The sequence below is a fragment of the Phalacrocorax carbo genome, chromosome 7, assembly GCF_963921805.1.
Source record: "Phalacrocorax carbo chromosome 7, bPhaCar2.1, whole genome shotgun sequence".
NCBI lineage: Eukaryota > Metazoa > Chordata > Aves > Suliformes > Phalacrocoracidae > Phalacrocorax > Phalacrocorax carbo.
Genome location: NC_087519.1, coordinates 4,178,889 through 4,198,500, shown reverse-complemented (window position 1 = coordinate 4,198,500; position 19,612 = coordinate 4,178,889). Strand labels below are relative to the sequence as shown.

The window sequence follows — 19,612 nt, the reverse complement described above, 5'->3', positions numbered from 1 at the left end:
AATTCTTGATCTTCTGCTCAGAAGCGTCATCCATTTGTCAAAATAAGGTGGTGAGGACCAGACTCTGGTGAGAAATTGGCTGTTTGTTTGTTCGTTCAATCGATGTAATTCTTCGTCTGGAAAACTGAAAATGTAGGGGTTGTAAGTTCCACCAGACATGATGCCTTTCAAAATCCTGTATGTAGAATAAAAGCAATTCTATGGTCTCTTAAGTAGCATCAGATGGGGTCTTAGCTGCACAGATCAGTACGGACAGTAGATGGCACCACACCACTGTCAGAAAGAGAAGCAGCTTTTTTTTGCTTATAAGATTTCTTCTTTTATATTAGAATTATTTTAAAGACAAAATCTTGATTTCCCCCCCCCCCCCAAAGATCGGAATTTAATCTGATGTCTGATTTTGATGCATACAGAGGGCTGATTTCAAGAGTTAGTGCCAGAAGAATCTGCCTCTGAGTAACACACGAAAATGGGATGTTGGGCTTTGAAGCATATATGCGCTGCACATATGTGAAGGGGCAGTGCTTCAGCACCAAGCCTTACCTGTCTCTCTTCGGTCATTTGCTGTTACTGAAATGCTGAGGAAGTATCTATATTAGCTTTTTCTACTTTGTGTCTACAGAAGTGGGGCTAGGGCTTTCATGTTACTGCGACACAATAGTCTAATGCAGTCCAACTTTCTTCTATACATGGAAGTGGATGGTGGGGCCTGCTTGTGAGTGTTCAGACAGGTTTCTGAGTAAACAGGTTCATTTCAGGATGTGCTTCATTTAACTAGGGAATAGGTTGGACTATTTATTTCAAGCACGGTTCTGAACACAGCGTAAATTCCAGCTTGAGCATGAACGACTTAGCCATTAGAGACTATGAAGTGAGATGTAGATCAGGCTGACTGCCATGCAAATGTTTTCTGTTTCTGTAGCAAAATAGGTTTTATTGCTAAAATCTGATTTCTCAAGTGAATGAACTGTATAAAGAGAAAACTGACAGATTTCAGCCTTTTTCATATTGTTGATGTTGTCATCATTGTGCTTCTCCTTGCTATTGAATCATGTTTTTACAATTGATGTTTTTATTGTAGGATCAACTGTTACAATGCGCTCTATGCACAGGCTCCTTTTGGTGGCTTTAAAATGTCAGGCAATGGCAGAGAACTGTAAGTTTTGCTCAATATTTTGTTTATATGTGGGTGGTGAATGCCGTAATAACAATTGTGACTCTGTGAAAATATTGTTGAATTTACTTTTAACCTGTCAGGCTTGAGGTATGCTGCACAGGGAGGTGCTAAGCCAGTACAGTGTGGATGTAAAGCACAGATGTGAGTGTGAGCAGTGCCTCCAGGAGTACCTTCATCTTCTTATAAGCTCTTAATAACTCCAATTCAGTCAATTCCACCTGCAAGCAGTTTTCCTTACTAGATAGATTTTTAGATGAAGGGAGAAGTATGGCACCTTGGCTGGGGCACCTGGTACCCACCCCAAACATCCTCCATCTTTATATGGCAGTATCTGGGCCTCCCTTGACTGCTGTATCATTGCTCCTAGCTGGACCTCATCCCATCTCTGACTTTCTCATGTTGGAGCTAGAACAACACGGAATGATCTCCAAGATCATTCTACCTCCCACCTTCCAAGCTTGCTACTAAATTACAGAAGGACCTCTGTTCCTTTTCCCCAGCCTGACCTGTTGCAGCATGGCTACCAGGCATTCCAGCTCTACTGACACAGCAATTTTTAAGCTGAGGTTGCCCTACAAGTTAGAGGTAGAGCTGAGAAATTGACTTAAATCTGAATTCTCTTCTCATATGAGAGAGAGGCAGGTTTTATTAGACCATTCAGAAGACTCTTAAGAGGAATCTAATGCACCTTTTCTTTCATAAGCCAGATTTATTTCCAGGAACCATTTCCAGTAGCTGTTCTGGTGCATCTGCTGCTCTGAGACATTCTGATGCCTCACTTGCTAAGCCAGCAAATTAATGAATCCTCAAATGGGACACATATATTGAGAGCTTATGGTTTACGTAGCCTGACTGCCTGGCTAATTAAAGGATGTCAGGGGTTTATCCCTTGGGCAAAGCATGGGAACAGAGCCAGTTTCCACCAACTAAGACATAATGCAGTGGTGGGATCTGTCATCAGTACGTGTTTCTGGAGCAACTGAGCCCTCTTGATTATATGGTATCTTGTAGATAGAAGCTTACCTGCAGTGAAAAAGTAACTTTAATTACTGTCTAAGCACTGATAACTATGTTTATGTGGGTGCTTCTTCTACAGGTTCTCACAGTAGTAGAGTTGGTTTTCACTAGGCACAGGGTCGCAAGGTGTCATCTTGTGGGCTACTGTAACCAGAAGCATTCCATGTTTCTTTTTCAATGGGGTGTAGTTGTGTACACTTATGTGCATGTCCTTAGCGATTATGAGAAGCGGTGGGCCAAACTGGTAGCTGCTGAAATTAATTCAGATCAGGTTTTAGTGGCCTGATGTCATCTACAGCAGCTACATGCACTTGTATAGAAATCTCTTATCATAGGGAAGTACATATTAACATGTTACAATTATTTATCCCTTTCCCTCCTCTCTTTTCTTTTCCAGTGGTGAATATGCTTTGGCAGAATATACTGAAGTGAAAACAGTCACCATTAAACTCTCCCAGAAGAGTCCATGAAAACAGAAGGCCTAAAATGCTGACACTCTGAATGTGACACATGGGGGACGTGTTCAGAGCAAAGGGGAGGGGAGGGGTAGGAAGGAAAATGGAAACACCTAACTTTATTCCTCTAGGAACACTGAATCTGCTGGACTCCGTTTTGTCAACTGGCTCTCTGAAAACTGATTTAACTGACCCTACTGGCGGCATAGCACACACTTGTACTGTACAAGTCCCTGGCTGTACATATGTCTGCTACCTGTGACTAAAATGCTGGTCAGTCACAGTGTTTGCAGGACATCTGCTTTCAGACTGTACCCCTGAAGGACGTGGACATCGGTGGTGTGTTAGAAAGACTTCTGGAGCCATTAGCATGGGCTGTTAAACACCTTCAGAGGCATATGGGTTTCACTTGGCACAGATGGACTCAAGTGGTAGGGCTAATGCAACTTGGCTGAAGTTGGCGGAGTTTGTGCGAGGACTGCAGCTGGAGGTTGGGATGGGAGTGCAAGCTTTCATGGAAGGATCTGTAAAGAAATTATCTTTGAAAGAGCTATCTTGGTCTCTCTAAAGATACCCGCATTCTCCGTATTGGTGATATTCTAGCCCTGAATGAGAGTTATGGGAGTTTCCTAGAGGACTCCTTTGGGGCCAGTATTTCACCCACAGAGCTAGACTTTAAAGTGTCCTTTGAACCTGATGTTTTGGTGTGCACACATTACACATGCTGCAACTGCGAGTTACTGACTTGCTAACCCTTCTGGCTCCGAATGAGTCACAATTTTATCTCAAACCTTCACTATAGCACTTTTCGCAAGAGGATTTTGCACTGTACTTACCGTGATGACACAGAGTTGAATGCTAAGCACGAAGCATGGTAGATAACCCACAGAAAACATCCCACGCCAGTCCTTCTGTTCTGGGGGAGGGAGCAGAAGAGCTGCAAGAAGCTGTCCTGCTCGCTCTCTCTAACTTTCAGGCTGTGTGAACATCTCTTCACTTTTTGAGCCAGAGCTATTCTTATAAGGGTAAAACTTATAAGCTCTTCTCACTGCTTCTTTATCCTGTATGAATGTAGCTTAAAATAAATTTCTGGAAGTACAGTATGAAAAGGCAGGTGCTCCCAAGCACTCACAGAGTGTTAAAGACGTGTGCACAAACCGGTTACCATGGGATAAGCTACGGCTGGACTTAAATGTGTCGGCAGCTTTGCAGTAATTGTCCTGGTGAGCACTGTCATCTTGTGGCAAGTGCAGAGTAGCTGGTCCTTCACTGAGGAACGAACGGCCTTGAATTGTCTCTTGCTTACAGTGTGTAAGCATGCACATACAGGAGTAGCATCCATGGAGTGGCTGTCACACCAAGTTCACGCTTTAGTAGCTCCTGCAGTAACTTCTTTGCGTGCCCAGACATTACTATGAGATTAATCACAAGCCACACGGTGTCTTCAGTTCCTGGGTTCACTACTTTCCCTCCTCCTCCTCCCGATTCTGTGCTGGAGAACCACTGGCAAATGTACAGGAAGTGCCATGTCTGCAGGAGCTGTAAGTATGCAGGAGTTAGTGGTGTCAGCTAGTTAGGAAGTTTAGGTGATCTCTCTGGGATTATCCTCTGAGAGCAAACCCATAGAGGTTCCTTATGGCATATCAACAGATCTCCATGGAGCACTGGTAACGATTGCTGCTTGGAGTTTTTTCTGGTGTCAGGGCTTGAAGCAGAAATGCAGGTCTAACCTCTGTTCTGTGATGCAAGCAAGGATTTAACCAGTACCTTCCTTTGCTCAGAGATATGCCCAGGCAGTAACAAGTTCTGCTGCATGAGCGGACGTTTTTTTTGGAGGGGGAAGGAAGGTGGGTGGTGATAAGTAAGGAAAAAGTTTGCCTGAGCCTAAACTTCCTTATTAGTGAACGTTGAAATTGCACTTCAACACTGCTTAACTTCTTGAATGACATACCTCCAACAGCTGTGTGTAACTACGTGCCTGTCCTCCCATGGCTAAACAGGTAGATCTCCCCATCCAGTGAAGAATATGTCCTCCCTTCCCCATGAAAGGCCAAATGGGACCATTGTAAATAAGCTTCTATTTTTGTAAAACACTTATAGTGCAAACATCTTCTCAGACAAGCATTTTGCTTTTGCCTGCTTGATGGTTTTCTAGGGCTGCAGTCAGACAGTAGGGAAGTCAGGCAAACAGCAAAAGGCTGGTTATCTTGATGTATCTCTGTATTAATTTTTGATAAACAGTGGTTGAAACTGAAATCATCTGAAATTCTTAAAATCCTAGTATCCTGGCTTTATATGTATGATATATATTTCACCTTTTTTTCCCTTATCAAGTTTTTTAAAAGTCAATGTATCTCTTATTGTATAAATCAGGGTTTGACTCTACACACTGAATTTTCTAAGTTATATAATACTAGACACTAACTTTAAAATAACCCCTTAGAGGGTATATATTCTTTCATTGCACAGTAAGGCTTTCATATGAATACTACTTTTTTTAAAAAAAAAAAAAGAACTATATTTATAAATTAGGATACAGTTAATCTAATGTATTTTTATAGCTAAAGGTACATGAAAATGCTATGTTTAAACCTCATGTATATATTTAGACTATGGGTATCTTTTTGTAATAGTTCTTGTTCCTAATAAATGTTTAACTTTGTGAAATGGTTTCTAAATGCTATGTATTGATATTGCTCAGAAAGGAAGGTGGGGGAAGCAGGAAACTTCTATGGACTCTAGTCATTCTAACAGAGGAGTACCTTGAATGCTTTTTTTATTTACACTTAGTGCTTTAAGATAATTTGCACGTGTTAAGACCCCTTCCATCAGCAAGCAACTTCCACTCAACTCAATCCTCCTGTCACTTTTTTATTTCACTCTGAATTTGGCCCATTGTGTAATAAAAGTAAACACTGGAAAGGGTTACGGTTTCATGCTTCTAAAACAAAATGGCCCTGTATTACTGTAGTTGCAGGGGGCTCTTCCTTGAACAGCGTTGTGTCTGTTCCCCTTGATTCAGGGACCCAGCGGTAGTCCCCAAGCAGAAACGTGCCCTGGGCTCACTCAGGCAACGTAATTTCAAGGTACCTTTTCCACGTGGCAGAACCGAACGCAGAGCGCACGTCTGGGGATCCAGTATCTCGCTGGGGGACTGTGAAGGAATCTGAACTTGGATTCATTTCTGCAGTTTGTGAAGAATTAGCCTATTTTAAAGAAGTGCCAAAGTGTGGTCAGTGCTCTACACGTAAAAGCTGGAGTGTGTGTCTGATAGCTTATCCTTTAAGCAGTCACTTTTATAAGTTGTGCCATTTACAGTAAGCAGAGGGAGGAGAGCAGAGCTGCATCTGGCAGGGGCAAGCACAACTTCTTCCACTTCAGCGTCAGATGGGTTCTTTTTGCCTTCTGAGGTGAGCCTCAAAATGGAGAATTTGAAGGGACCGTGGACCACACCACCAGACAGGGCTTCCTGCCTCGGTCTGGCCACTTCCTAAACCCCCTTGAGGCACGTCCATTGCTAGTACAACTCTGCTAAATGTGTTCCCATTCCTGTCTCATTCCCCTTGTCTGCAATGTAGAGAGCAAGAACATGCTGATACCATCGACTTTAAAACTTTTCCCATTGGATACATGTGTGAGAAATACCTATCTTCTCCCTAAACAGGCCAAGCTGAACTCCTTGAGTTTTCCACTTGCTAACAGCACCACTCAGAAGCTCTGAGACTTTAGAAGGGGGAAGGCTGGAGATGCAAAGGAATTACTGAGAGTGACATAATCAATGGCGACATAAACCAAGAGTGGGATGAGACTTGGGGAGGGGGGGAAAGAAGAAAAAAAATTTAGCTTGAATGTGTGGAGAAATGCTTGCCTGGGGAATTCTCTATCAAAATAAAGGAAAAAAGTTATTTTAATGGGTTTTCAAACAGTTGTGCCAAAAAAGCTGTAAAAATGGTCTGGGTAAGAGGCATAAAAGACACCAGGCTGGGTAGGAGGTGGAAAGGGTGGTAAAAACAGGTAACGTTACTATGTTGCAGCTAAAAGCAGATTAACGGGGACCCAAACACAGGTAAAAGCACCAGAGAAGACCCATCCTCTCTGTGTCTCCATAATCACATCAAAGAAACACCCTAGGCAAATCTCAGACTGAGGCAGCCATTCAGCGAATGGATATGGATTTTTCCATCCTCAAGCGATCATCAGAGACCCATTTCTTGGTATGGTCCAGGGAACCCCCCCCCCGTATGTAATTTACAAATAATTATGAATAATAAAGCAAAAGGCACTCAGAAATGGTCTTTTCTTAGTAGGTCCAATGAGCAGGGAAAATAAAGTGGTACCAGGCTTGTCAGAGGCTCCTGGTAGCCCAGGACGGGCGGGTTTGTGATGGGGAAAAGCCGTGGGCAACACCAGCGCCAGCTGGAGCGCAGCACGTCGAACGCCTCTGGAAGGAAGGGGGCAATCTCGCTTTGCTTTTCCGAACAGGAGCAAACTCACGCCTCGATCTGGCGAAGGAGCAACTTTCAAAGAAAGAAATCTGGGATCAACTCTGTCGTCGGTAAGGCCGGGCCTCCGTCGAGAAGCGATGCTGAGAGGAGAAGGGTAGCGGTGCTACGTGCGTCTGTGCCAGGCTGGTGCCCCTGCCTGGGGAGCTGCATGGCGGCGGGTGGCGAGGTGAGGCCGGCCTGCTGCAGCTGAGGGAGGGGGTCCTGCTTCAGCCCCCCCAGCCTGGTTTTTCCTAAAATAAAACGAAGCCAAAGAGCCAATGCCCACGTAGGGGTGCCCGGGGAGAGGGCGGACACCAGCCACCGATGGAAGAGGGCGCCCTGGCTGGGGATGGAGCGCGGGATTGCGGCTCTCCCGCGTCCCTCCCCGTCCCCCTCAGCAGGACGGGCTCCGTGCCCGGGCAGGGTGGCGGGGGAGCTCTGCCCCGGGGAGGAAGGCCGAGGGGCTGTGCCCGGCCTGCGGCCCACGGCCCGTCACCCCTCTGCCGCCCGCGGCGAGGCGCAGCCCCCCAGCGCGGCCCCGGGAGGAGCCGGGTCGGGCCGGGCCAGCCCCGAGCGGGCCCGGTGGCGGAGGAGGCGCCGCGCCGCTGCCCCGCTCCTTTTCCTTCCTCCCGCCCTCCGCCTCCCGCGCCGCAGAGCGAGGCGGGCGGCCGGCGCCGCGGGACGGGGACGGGGAGGAGGAGGAGGAGGAGGAAGAAGAAGAAGAGGAGGAGGAGGCGGCGGCGCGGCCGCAGAGACCCCGCCAGCCCCGGGACGCTGGAGGTACCGTGGCTTTGCCGCCGCTTCGGCCTGGCCGCCCCGCGGACACCTGCCCGCCGTGAGGGGAGGCGGCGGGGTGGGGGCTGCCAGGGCACGCCGGGGCTTTTCACGTGGAGAAAGGTGGGGTGGGGGAAAAAAACTTTTTTGTTTGTTTAAAAGAAAAGTTCGGAGGGAACTTTGCGGAGCAGCGGGCGCAGGGCGGCGACGGGCGCTGCTGCCCCGGCCCGGGCGGGCGGGAGAGCGGCTGCCCCGGCCCGGCGGGGAGGAGAAACACTCGAGACTCGCCTTAAGGAAAAGCTCGGGTTTATGTAAGCGGGGCCGCGGGCTGGGCTGGGAGCGGTTCCCCCGGCTCCCCCGCCCCGACCCCGGCCCTCGGGGGGCCGTGGCGCGGCCCTCAGCGCCTCGGCTGAGCAGACAGACAGGCGGCAACCGAGAAGTGCCTAGAAGGGCTTATGAGACACGCCGAGCCCGGGGTGTTAATGCCTTATTTCTCCTCAGCCGGCGGCTGTGATGTGGGGAGAAGGGGGCTGGTTTGCCGCTTTCCGCGCAGAGCTCGCCGAAGGACGAAGGACGCGCGTCCCGCCGAGCTGGGGTGTCCCCAGGAGGGCACCGGGCCGTTTCGCTTTCAGGTCTGGCTTCACCCCGCCTTGCGCGATGGCTGGCAGAGGAGCCCGCCGCGCCTTTCCACCCAGTTGGTGTCGTGGCCCTCTCTAGATCCGCGGTGATACCCATCACAGCGCCCAGCCCCAGATGGGCTTCTCAGAAACGGCAGGTGGTTCGAGCAAAGAACTGAAGTTTTGGCAGGTTTTGGTGTGAACTGGGAAGCGATCTCGGGCAAACCGTGGTGTTTCTGGGCGCCTCGCATTTCGGCACGATGCGCGGGGTGATAGCGGGAGGGCTGGCGAAGCGGAGAGGAGGTGCTCGGGATGGCAGAGGCATGGTCGGACGTGCGGGGACACCATCTGACAGCTGGCAGTAACGGGGCTCTGGAGAGAAACTGGGAGTGTGTGAAATGGGACATAAATCGGCTTCAGGTGTATTCCACATGGTCCTCTGTGAGCTGAATGAGATCCTGCAGAGCCCGTAGGATCCCTCTCCCTAAATCAAATTAAGACATGGTGTTACAGCTGAGTGTATCTTGCTTAAGGTAAAAGCACTGTAGGGTTTTTTCTTTATTATATACACAAAGGTCCTGAAATACGGCAAGACTCCTTACACAGGTGCTGTGTGGCAGTAATACACATGGCTACAGCATTTAGCGTCCTACTTGCAATTGGAGGGAACTGATTATCAAAACCACACTATTATTTTTCCTGAAAGTTTTTTTTCCTTTCCCTATATATGAGGAAAGTTTCAGCATGGGGAATAAGCAATGTAGAAAACTAAAAATCAGGAGTGGGATGGTTTTTAAGCTTCTGTCGTCCACACTGACCCCTATTAAGTGTTTCTTGTACAGTTGCTGTGAGTGCACATGGTGTGCCCGCATCATATGGCAAGGAAACGCCTCAGAAACCAGCATCTGCTAAGAAGACCTAGCCTGTTTGTCTTTGCATGGGGAAGTATTTATTCTTACTGTAGCTGCTCAGTGCATTTATAGCAAGAGTGCGGGGGAGGCAGCTGCTGGAAGCATCACATCCCCTCCATTTTCAGAGTTAACAACCTGGACGGCTTTTGGGAGGCTTGAGGGCCTCCCCGACACCTCAGCCTGGGGTATCGCACCCACAACATGGCAGAGATATGGGGTCCCAGCACAGCAGCTGTGCCTGCCAGCGTGGCCAAGGGAAGCTTGACCCAGGAGCCAAGGCTGACTCCGGTGGAAACGTGGCACTTTCCACGGCAGAATCTGGTCCTCCACCAACATGGCCCAGCTCACCAGTTCATGGGCTGGATCTGGGCTCAGGGACCACCTCCATCTCGGCCTCCTGCAGCAGCCCACAGCCTCCCTTCCTTGTGTGCGTGAAAGCTGCCAAATTCAGCTTCTTACACGTGCCCAGCTGCTGCTGCTTCATTGGGGTGTGAGAGCTGCCAGGGCCTGACCTGGGAGGCGAGCTGCCGCTGCAGTGATGTGGAGGGAGGGACGGATGCTCGGCAGCGCAGGCATCTGGCATCCATCTGGAGTTGTAGCCATCCTGCTGCAAAGGAGGCGTTTACCTGTGGGGTGTGTGTGAATGCGCTTGCATGTAGCCTGGCCCAGGTCTCTCAGTCCCTAACTTTATTTGTCATATGGCCCCCAAATTATTTTTCTCACCTCTGAAAAACCACAAAGAACCAAACCGCAATCAGTGGCAGCGCCCAACGCACACCTTGCAGGGCACAGGGGTGTGCACAGCGCTTGGAGTGTGAGTTTTGGTTCCTGCTGCCAGGCACCACAAAATAGGGGTCATCAGAAACTGGGTTTTGCTGTAAGTGCAGCTAAAACTCAAGTATTTGCCTAGAAACAACTGATGTAGCATGCAGTGATTTTTACCATTGTCAGCTGGTGGTGAAAACCCTATGTAAGAGGGAGGAGCAGAAAGCTTCCCGGAGAGTGGTGATGGATCAGTGTATCTGTGTATTCTCCTTGGCCTTTGATCCCGACTCAGGAAGCCAACTCTGCTCAGGGAGAGTTAGGAATGTTCTTGGGTCTTGCCCACTGGCCGACGTGGGAGGTGGGTTACCTGCTTTGCTGAATTAGAGCCTCCAATCAAAACTTCAGCATCACGCACCAGACATGACAAAAACTACTAAGAGTCAAAGGTGAGGGACATCATGTTACATCTGAGAGGCGTTTACTGACTGAAACTGAAACCAGAAAATGAAGGAGGGTTAATGCTGGTTGGGCACACGCTGCAAATTCACCCGTAGTTTAATCTCCGTGGAAGATGCATTACGAGAGAAAATTACAGGTTTGCAACTTTGAAGAGCTAAGGAGTTGGAAATGCCCTGGGAGACTGAGCTGTGCAGTTTTTGCTGGCTGTTAGGCAAGACAGTTCAGAAGAAGCCAACCTTTAAGAGCTACTGAGAGCCTGATTTGCCTCCCTGAACATGTATGAAGAAGCCTGATGCTTCTAGGGTAGTAGAGTTCTCTAAAAGCACTGGGCAGAGGGGACAGGAGCTGGTGTGTTTCTCTTAGCCCCCTTTTCTTTTCTACACAGGATTGTCTCAGTAGCCACATCAGGGTTTTGCAGTTTCTCACAGTGGAGTCTTACAAGAGCCACAGTTGTCTTTGTGGATGGGAAGGTTTTGAGGTTGCATTTAGGATTTTTCCAGCTGCACTGCATGGTTTCAATGCTCTGCCTTTACGCTAGCTTGTGGAGAATCTGAAACTGCAGCTGTGACCCCTGCACGCCCCCGACACCCTCTGGCCAAAGACTGAGCGGCTTTGGTGGAGGAGAATTGGGAACATTATCTTTTCTATAGTGGAGACATTGTTAGTCTCCTCTGTTAATTCATGTTATGCTCTTAACAAAGCTATTACGAAAATAATTGTATTTATATTTGCATAGGATGGTGAGTGCCTTTTTGGAAAGTAATATTTAGACAGCTGTGTTAGAGTGCAGAGGAATAAGTATCTTGCAATTTCTGTACTGGAATGATTAATTTGGTTTACTATTTATTTTTAAACAGGGTAAATGATGTTTCTTCAGGATGGGGCTTACTAGCAGTCGCTCTCCTCCTGCATTTACTTGACGGAGATCATTCAGCTTTGACAACACTATTCAGTTTTAAGCGCTGCAGAAAGTTTGTCTGTTGGATCTTCACAACTGCGACCCAGAATGTACTGGTGTGTGGGAACTGAGGAATCCGCTGTTCACAGAGAAAGCAACATGGATCCACAAAATGGTAAATAGGACGATTTCTTTTCTGTTTAGATGGGGAGCGAAAGGTTTTAAGAGAACTCAGTAGCCAGCTGCCACTGAGTTTTGGTGAAATGTAAGTGTATGAAAGATCTTTCAGTGACGTGAGCCCTAATCTTTGAAAATCTGCAGTACAGAACAAGAAATTTTACTTGCAAAGAGAATGATGTTGAACTACTCAGGTGGTAAGAATAGCATTCCTCTGAAGACCGATTTTCTCCAAAGGCCTACGGAATTAGTCAACACATGTATCACGTCTCCCCAGTTCCTAAATATGTTTTACAAGATCTGTGCTTTTTCAGCGTGTGAATGCAAATATGTTCCCAGCTACTGATGCAGTGTGTATTCAGGGTATGAAAGCTGCTAAAATCAGAGCATCGGTTCTCGGTCTGAACAGATATTAACCTGCTCCAGTTTTACTGTCAGCTTTGATTCAGTGGCTTGCAGTGATTTATGGTTGGGCTAGATTATGTAATTTAATAAATCCATAGGTGGAAATTTCCCTTTCAGAAGGGACATATGCTTCAGGTTGCTTCTTGTTCAATTTTTTTCTAAACAGCCGAATTATTTTTGGATGATTTTTATCGCTCAAACCCTCAGCTCCTAGGCGCTGCTGCATTTCTCTGAGTCAAAACCCAGTTATGTTTCTGCATCAAGAAATAGCCTTCTGGTTATTGTATAACGGTATTCCCCCCTTGGAACAAGCAGTCCATTAGGAAGCAGCATCTGCGTTTGAAGTGTGGGATGAAGGTGTGTTTGACGCTTTGTAGTGAGTAAGCAGGCTTCAGTAGAAGCTAATGTTTTTGCAGCCTTATTTTGGATTTTATCAGCAACTATGAAGCAAAACCTGATACTTTATTCAGAAGCTGCCTTATCTTGTTTGAAGACGTTTCTCACCAGCGTCACAGGGAGCTCTGGGAACTCTTTCCTTTCTCCGTATGTATTCTGCTTATTCCATGTTACTGATTTTTTAATTGGTTTTGGGTTTTGTTAATTAGCATTGTGTCTTTGTATAATAATCAGGGAATTTGTTTATTGAATATTCTTAAAATTCTTAAATTCTATCTTCTGAGTTTCTCTCTGAAAGGAATTATCTCCACTTGAATATTAAGATAGAAACCATGAGAAGAATTTTAATCTGTGCTAATGATTCACAAGTGTTAAGAATTGCTAAATTTTTATTCCACAAGAGTAATTTGACAAGGTTTTCTCACCGTTTAAAGGTACAGCAAATAAACATACTAGTTTCTGGGTGAATAATGAAGTGAAAAGTGGAAGAGGTGTATTTTCTACATTGTGAGTTCAGGTTTTTTTTCCCCAAGAACTTTATTGCATGCTTCTGTTATGTAAATATATTCAGTTAAACTGGTTGTCTGGAGGCATACAAATCTTCCTGGTATAACTCTTCTATACGTACATGTCTGAGCTATTTTATTTGATAAACAGTTTTGGAAGACTGGCAAAGGGATCCTAGGAAAGCTTAAGATCCAGGACTGCCCTGGTGGATTTGCTCCTTAGAAGCATAGTATACATGTTTAAACTCATTTTTATTTCAGGATTGTTTGAGTTCTGCCAAGAATAATTGTCATTAGCTAGCTGGTCCACTCCCTAAGTTAGCTGGTCCTTGTTCTGCATTTGGATCCTATTACACAGCTTGAACGCAGGAACGCGGTGACTCATTCAGCCTCCGCATTTGAACCTATTGTCTATGTGCATTTATTAACAATCTAGATGCAGCCTCCTGCTTCCATTCAATGGGAAACACTGGGAAGTCGAGTGAGATCACTGATAATGTCTTTAACACTAATAACCTCATTAGTGCTTGCAAAGCTTGGAGTCTTTTTTTGGGGGGCAGGAAGGACACGCGTGTGGATGTGAGTGAGTGGTTTAACAAGCAGCACGGTGGTGCTAGTGGCTCTGTGATGGGTCAGCTGGATCAGCGTGCTGTTACGGCTGGCACAGTGCTAGAAGCACCTTCCAGCGGGTACCACATGCACCTGGTGCCTTGATCATTTGAAAGCCTTTAATATTTTTAGGGCTTGTTTTTCCCAACAGCTATACATTTGGCCAGGTCTTCATGTGGAGAATAGGTTCACATAATTGTCTGTAGTTAGCAAATGTAACATATGGTGCAAGGGCTCACCTTAGTGCTTGTGTCTCCTCTGCTGTTCCTCTTGGCTGAGGCAGTGATCTTGCCTGTAACACAGCAGGGTGCCAGCTTGCCCTGAGAGCAGGCGAGCTGTGTTTCAGAACAGGACTGCCTACCCTCCAGGGATGGTGCTGGGCTTGACTTGATGATGCCGGTGAGCACCTGCTGGTCCACAGAGAGGATTTGTCACTGGAGTGCAGAATAGTGCTCTGTTTTGGGTGCAGTCAGCAACTCCCTTGCCTCCTCAAACCCTGCTTCCCCTCTCTGAGATCAGTTAATCTTGTCCTAATTAAAAAGCAAGCAAGCAAGCAGAGAGATGAGGGTGGCTGTAGTCTCTCTTGAAGCCCAGGTTTGGGTTGTTTTTTTTTTTTAAAACTTGGTTAAAGAGCTCTACATAATACAGTGGAGGTGACATAATATGAATCTTGTAGGAAATACAATGGAGGCCCAAAGATATCATTGTTTGAATGCCTGGAACAGAATATAGATTCATCTCCTTTCTACGGACTGGTTGGTTTCTTTGAATCTTATGAAAATTTACAGCTAGGATTTAATTCTTGTATGAGTTTCTAGGAGACAGTTCAGCCACAGATGTAGAAAAGCAATCATTGTCTTCTGAAATGTAAGGGTACTTTTATTAGGGAGCTTATCGTTCTCTTATTGAGAATTTTATTCCAAGTTGCAGAGTGTTCATACGCCACTTGTGTGTGTCTCGGAGGTGGAATTCGATTATCCTTCAAACATGCCAGAGAGTGTTTCTTCTCTCCTGCTAAATCTAGAAATGAGCATTGAAAAGGGGTGTTATGTTGTAATACATATGATATTACATAATTAGGGGCAACGGTGCCAATTATAGTTGTTTGACATTTTATAGTAGCTTTACACATATTAACTAAATGAACCCTCACAACTTCTTTTGAGACAAATCTGTTGCAAGCTGGTGACTTCCAGCTGTCCAGAGAAGCACAGATAAACACGTGCAGTATGCCTGGAAAAAAACCCTAAATATTAAAATGAGGGAGCAATCAAGTAATCAGAATGTTAATGACCTGAGTTGGCACTTGGAGTGGACCAGAGGCTCTTAAGCTGTGCTTCAGAAGTGCCGTGGTGGCCCTGCAGCTCACAGGGCTTTGTATTATATCAGAAGGAAGCTACCCACGATGGCAGTGACCTTTGCAACCCCGTCTGGGCCGTGGCCCAGCTCAGTACTGACTCAAAGGGAAAGCTGCTGCCTGCACCACTGCTTCCTGAATCGTTGCAAAGTCTCCAGTGTAAGTAAGAAGAGTTTAAATGGAAGAGTTAAAGAGTCATTTTAAGAGGAGGGACTGCTCAGGAGCTAGTGCAATATTATATGGAAGGTTTCACAACGGATCGAATGGTGACAGCTTGAGGTTAGCTAATCGCAGATGAAAGCGCTTACTTTCCTGGGACAGCGCTTTGTGCATCCAGCGTCACTCCCCGGTTTGCATGAGGGCAGGACATTTGCAAATGTGTTTGAGGCCTTCATCGTAGGATGGTGGTTTGAGGAGGTGATGGGACTGTAGGTGGAGGGGTGGAAACTTCTGCAGACCCTGCCCTTGCTCGCTGTTTTGTACTGCTGGATAATCTGAGCCTTCCAGGCTGTCAGTCTGGCAGTGTGAAATCCACTTAAAAAATAAAAGTCTACAGGAAGAACCTGAGTTCTTTATAGCAATAAAAGAAGGCAGAGCTCACCCACTCCTGGGTGTGCACGTACATGGCCTCCAGATGGGATCTTTGCTGCTGTTTCCTCATAATTCTGTGCAGTTGATTTTGTTGCCTTAAACACGAAGGGCAGGAACTAGCATTTGGTAGCATGAATGTTTTTGCTTATAAACCTTTCTAGCTGAATAGAGGAGGAAGGGAAAATCAGTGTCGGCAGCATCACTGGTACCACTTTGTTCCTCGTGAAATCACCATGTAAACCTTAAAATCTTCGTGCTCTTCATGCTAGGGCCAGCAGCTAGGGCTCGGGGCATGTTGGCTTAGCCCCGTCTGTCACGCGTTGTGCTGCATAACAGGAGAAAAGTACTCACACCCTCTGTCCTCCTTTTTCCATCCGCATGTTACCCTGGGGTAACATTACCCTAGGTCTGCTGTGACAGCGTCAGGGTGAGAAGGGCAAGGAGAGCATCTGAGAGGTGATCTGAGCACCCAGAGCACTAGAGACCAGCAACCTGTGTTGGTTGCTTGAAGTTCTGTATGATCAGACTAAACGAACCTTGAAGGTTTTCTGGATTTTTTTTCCTGCTTGTTAAGTTGCGAGTTAATTCGAGTCCAAAAAGCTAATTGAAAGTATTCCTACAAACAAAAAAAAAGGGCAAAAAATAAAACAGGTATCTTATGCGACTTGGTCTTACTGCATAAAGTCCTGCAGAAGGAGAAGTAGGAAATGCTAAGCAGGAATAGGAAGTACACTAGTGAAGCAGTAATAGGCTTGTATTTTTAAACATATTTAAATACACACTTCATACAGAAGTGGTGCAATCTCACATGGGGCCAAAAGCTAATGCGGAAGGCTGGACTGCAGCAGAAAATGCATGCGGTTAAGCCTGCTCTCCTGTGCAGACTGTAGCACAGCCCCATGTTGCACCACCTCACTGAACTGAGCCTGAATTTCCAAAAGGGCAATGAATGCCGGGGCATTTATAGTTAGGGTCTAATTTAAGACGCTCTGAACTGGATACTAAGCAATATTCTTCAGACATACCCTTAGAAGATGTCCCTTGTATTTTGAAAGAGGCACTGGAAGAACAATTTGTCTTTGAAAACGAGTTCTTGTGCATGTGGAAAGTCATGGTTTGGCTTGTGGATGCTGTGCCCCTCAGGAGTTAAGGGAATATAGAGGAGGACTTACGTCTTAGTAGTGGCAGGACCAGCTTTTTCCCAATAAATACCCTGACAGCCAGCCTGCTCTTAAACTCGAGGGCTGTAGCAAGGAGGGCAGAGCTGCTGCGATTGCCAGCAGTGCAGTGCAGACCTTGGGAAGCTAATTGAGCAGAGAGTCCAACCTGAAAGCCAGTTTGATTTACAGACAGCAAAACATTGATCTTTATCTGAGCTGTATCTGGCACTATCTGCTGCTATACAGCTTTATTTTTCCACCTTTCAGTTAAAATGTACTTGAGGTTTATTACATTAAAATGTAATTTATGACAACTCTGTCAAGAAGCCTAGAAAAAACCAAAGATAAGGTAGTAAAAAAAATCCTTTGCCCTTTAGAACCTGTACACAGGGGCTCTCTAAAGATGTTACTGATGTGTAATTAGCTCTCAGGTGAGGGCTGACACTGTGGTCATAGGACCGCTGTCCTCTGTTTCAGTGGGAAAAAGCAATTGACAGTGTTCACACCAACTCAGTCTTTACCAGGACTGTAATTGATTTATTGTTTTGTCAGTGATGTTGCAGGCGATTTTATACTTGCATGAAAGGGAGCGCTATGAATTTTTTTTTTTTTATCCTCTCCAAAGCCTATGGGAGCCTTCTCCAAAACCCATTAAAGACTTTGCACTGACATAACGGTCTTGGGATCAGATCTTCAGGGATCCTTACAGCATTAAGCCTGCGGTTGGTTTGTTTTTCATTTCTCTGATCGATAAAGGGGCTGCCAGGGCTCTGCTTGGCAGAAGGCAGCTAACTGGGAGGAAATGTTTGCACTGCAGATGAGGGTGTGGGGGATGGATTTTGTACTGTTCAGCTCCCAGACTGCTGTATAGGTGAAGTCTGTCCCTTAATAGGTTCTGTTTCAGATTTTACATCAAGTTAGGCTGATATTTCATTCCTTTTCTTAATCCAGGTCTGTGTGCTCGTTAGTGGGTCATCAATTGCTTATTTGCATAATTATGTGTCACCACAGCAGCAGCCCTTTTATGTAAGCTGCTGGTAGTTTCACAACAGACGAGTGTCCATGCTTTGAATTTGTGCCTTGCTCTTACTCAGAGGGAGGACTCACAAAAGAAGTCTTTAAGTATTAGGAAAGACCCTCAACCTTCAAAAAGCTCTCCTGCAGTCAGAGGGGCTCTGGGGGTTGGCAGTTTCTGGTTTAAAAAAAAAAAAAAAAAAAAGGTATGCTTTCAGAAATTACAAATTGTGCTTAAAACATGTACAGCTACATGCAGGCAAACTCGGTGAGTCTGGCCATGAATCTGAAATGGAGTCAGCAAGGACATACTCAGACCATGTGAAATATGGTAGTTGAAAAAGATTCCCATTGAACAGTAGCAAAGTTGATGTAGTAAAATCTCGGGGGTTATGCTGCAGTTTTTGCAAATACCCAATCCCTCCCACTATGATAATCAGCCACCCTGTGTGTGTTGGAAGAGAAGGTGAAACCCAGTGACGTCTTTGTAGATGATGTATTTTTTGCAGGGATGTGTACCTGCTGGTGAAGGTGCCTAGACAGCCTTCCCTAGCCTGAGCTCTCCTGGCACGGGTACTTGTGGTGGTGGAACGTGTTGCTCCAGATAGACAGGCAGGCAGGACTTGGGATCTGTCACGGAGCTGCACAGAGCAGTGGGAAATCTGCTGCAGGTCCTCTCTTTTTTGGCTCATGCTCTCCAGTTGGGGAGGGTGGCAGATCTGTGGTGAGCTTCCGGAATTTCTCGGTCACAAAGACAAGCCCAAGGGTGAGGGAAAGGGTCAGTCTGCTACAGGAAAGGCTGGAGGAAGGTGAAGGGTGAAAGGAGATTGGGAGCTAGAGGAGCAGCTCAATTTTGTTTCTAATAGTCAGTATGTGGATCCTAAGCGTAAAGGTTGTCATTTTGGATTCTGCTGGGGAAAGCTCAGTCCCAGGCTGTCCACAACTCCTTTTCTGTGCATAGTTGAAAATCATGGAAAAGTAATGAACCAAAGCAATGACTCAAACAAGAAGTCTGGATAAATTTAGCTCAAGTATTCTTGGTATGTTTGTGGTCGCTGTGGAAATTACATCACTGTTTGTTTTAGTGATCAGAATATCGCTTGGAAAACTGGCATGGTTACCCAAGAAGAGCTCAAAATGAAATATTTTGAAAGCATGTATGTCTTCGGAATTGCTTCACCTGCAGTTAGCTGGTTTGGGTGTTATTTGTTTTATTCCCATCTTGGTAAGGTGTATTTTGACTAGAGGTTATTGCTGCTTAATTGAAAAGCCACAGGTTTAGAGCTGATACACTCTGCAGTGTGATTATCTACTTCACATAAAAATTCTGTCTGGGAAGTAAGATTCAAAAAGAGTGCTGGTAATTGCTGAAGACAAGACCTCCTCCAGAATCTGCCTGCATGCCTTTCTGTCTTGCACATCAAAGAGCCTTTGAAACTGCTTTTATTTTTGCATCAAACAGGAACATTTTTTTCTTTCCTTTTCTGTAATGCTGATGGACAAGATCCCTTTTCAGATCTCAAATGCAGCTTGAAAAACAAAAAAGTCTGGCTCCCTAAGTGGGCTTGTAATCATGGTCACAATTCTCCAATATTTTGCACCTTGGACCTTTTGCATGATAGCAGGGTAAGAATAAAAGCTGTGAAATCAAAGTTATTTGCATGGATTGGACCAGGTTCTCTGATGCAATGGATCAGAGTTCATCATAGGTTGGTGGGAAGGGGATGAATCGTGCCTTGCCTAATTTTGCTGTCTCTACCTTGGAGCAGCCACCTAAAAATGCTGTGGGCTGCAGTAGGTTCACAGCTTGTACCTTTGTTTGAACATAGCATCCTCCCTG

At 46.0% G+C, this 19,612-nt stretch overlaps 2 protein-coding genes across 5 annotated transcripts in view; both read left to right on the top strand.

Moving 5' to 3' along the window:
• ALDH1A3 (aldehyde dehydrogenase 1 family member A3) overlaps positions 1-5,316 on the top strand; it is a 37,133-nt gene extending 31,817 nt beyond the window's left edge. Inside the window, exons 12-13 of the mRNA XM_064456118.1 lie at positions 1,082-1,156; positions 2,592-5,316. Of these exons, the coding sequence (XP_064312188.1) occupies positions 1,082-1,156; positions 2,592-2,664 (148 nt within the window). The 3' untranslated portion in view covers positions 2,665-5,316. The remainder of the gene's footprint in view (positions 1-1,081; positions 1,157-2,591) is intronic.
• A 2,488-nt stretch (positions 5,317-7,804) lies between these two features.
• The window catches only part of LRRK1 (leucine rich repeat kinase 1), an 82,229-nt gene continuing 70,421 nt past the window's right edge, over positions 7,805-19,612 (top strand). For 2 of the 4 annotated variants that reach the window (XM_064456115.1, XM_064456113.1), the window contains exons 1-2: positions 7,805-7,913; positions 11,517-11,732. In XM_064456115.1, coding sequence (XP_064312185.1) covers positions 11,666-11,732 — 67 coding nt within the window. In that variant the 5' untranslated portion in view covers positions 7,805-7,913; positions 11,517-11,665. Of the gene's footprint in view, positions 7,914-10,483; positions 10,647-11,516; positions 11,733-12,253; positions 12,683-19,612 lie in introns of those variants that run through there. The other 2 variants (XM_064456114.1, XM_064456116.1) reach the window with 2 other exon arrangements.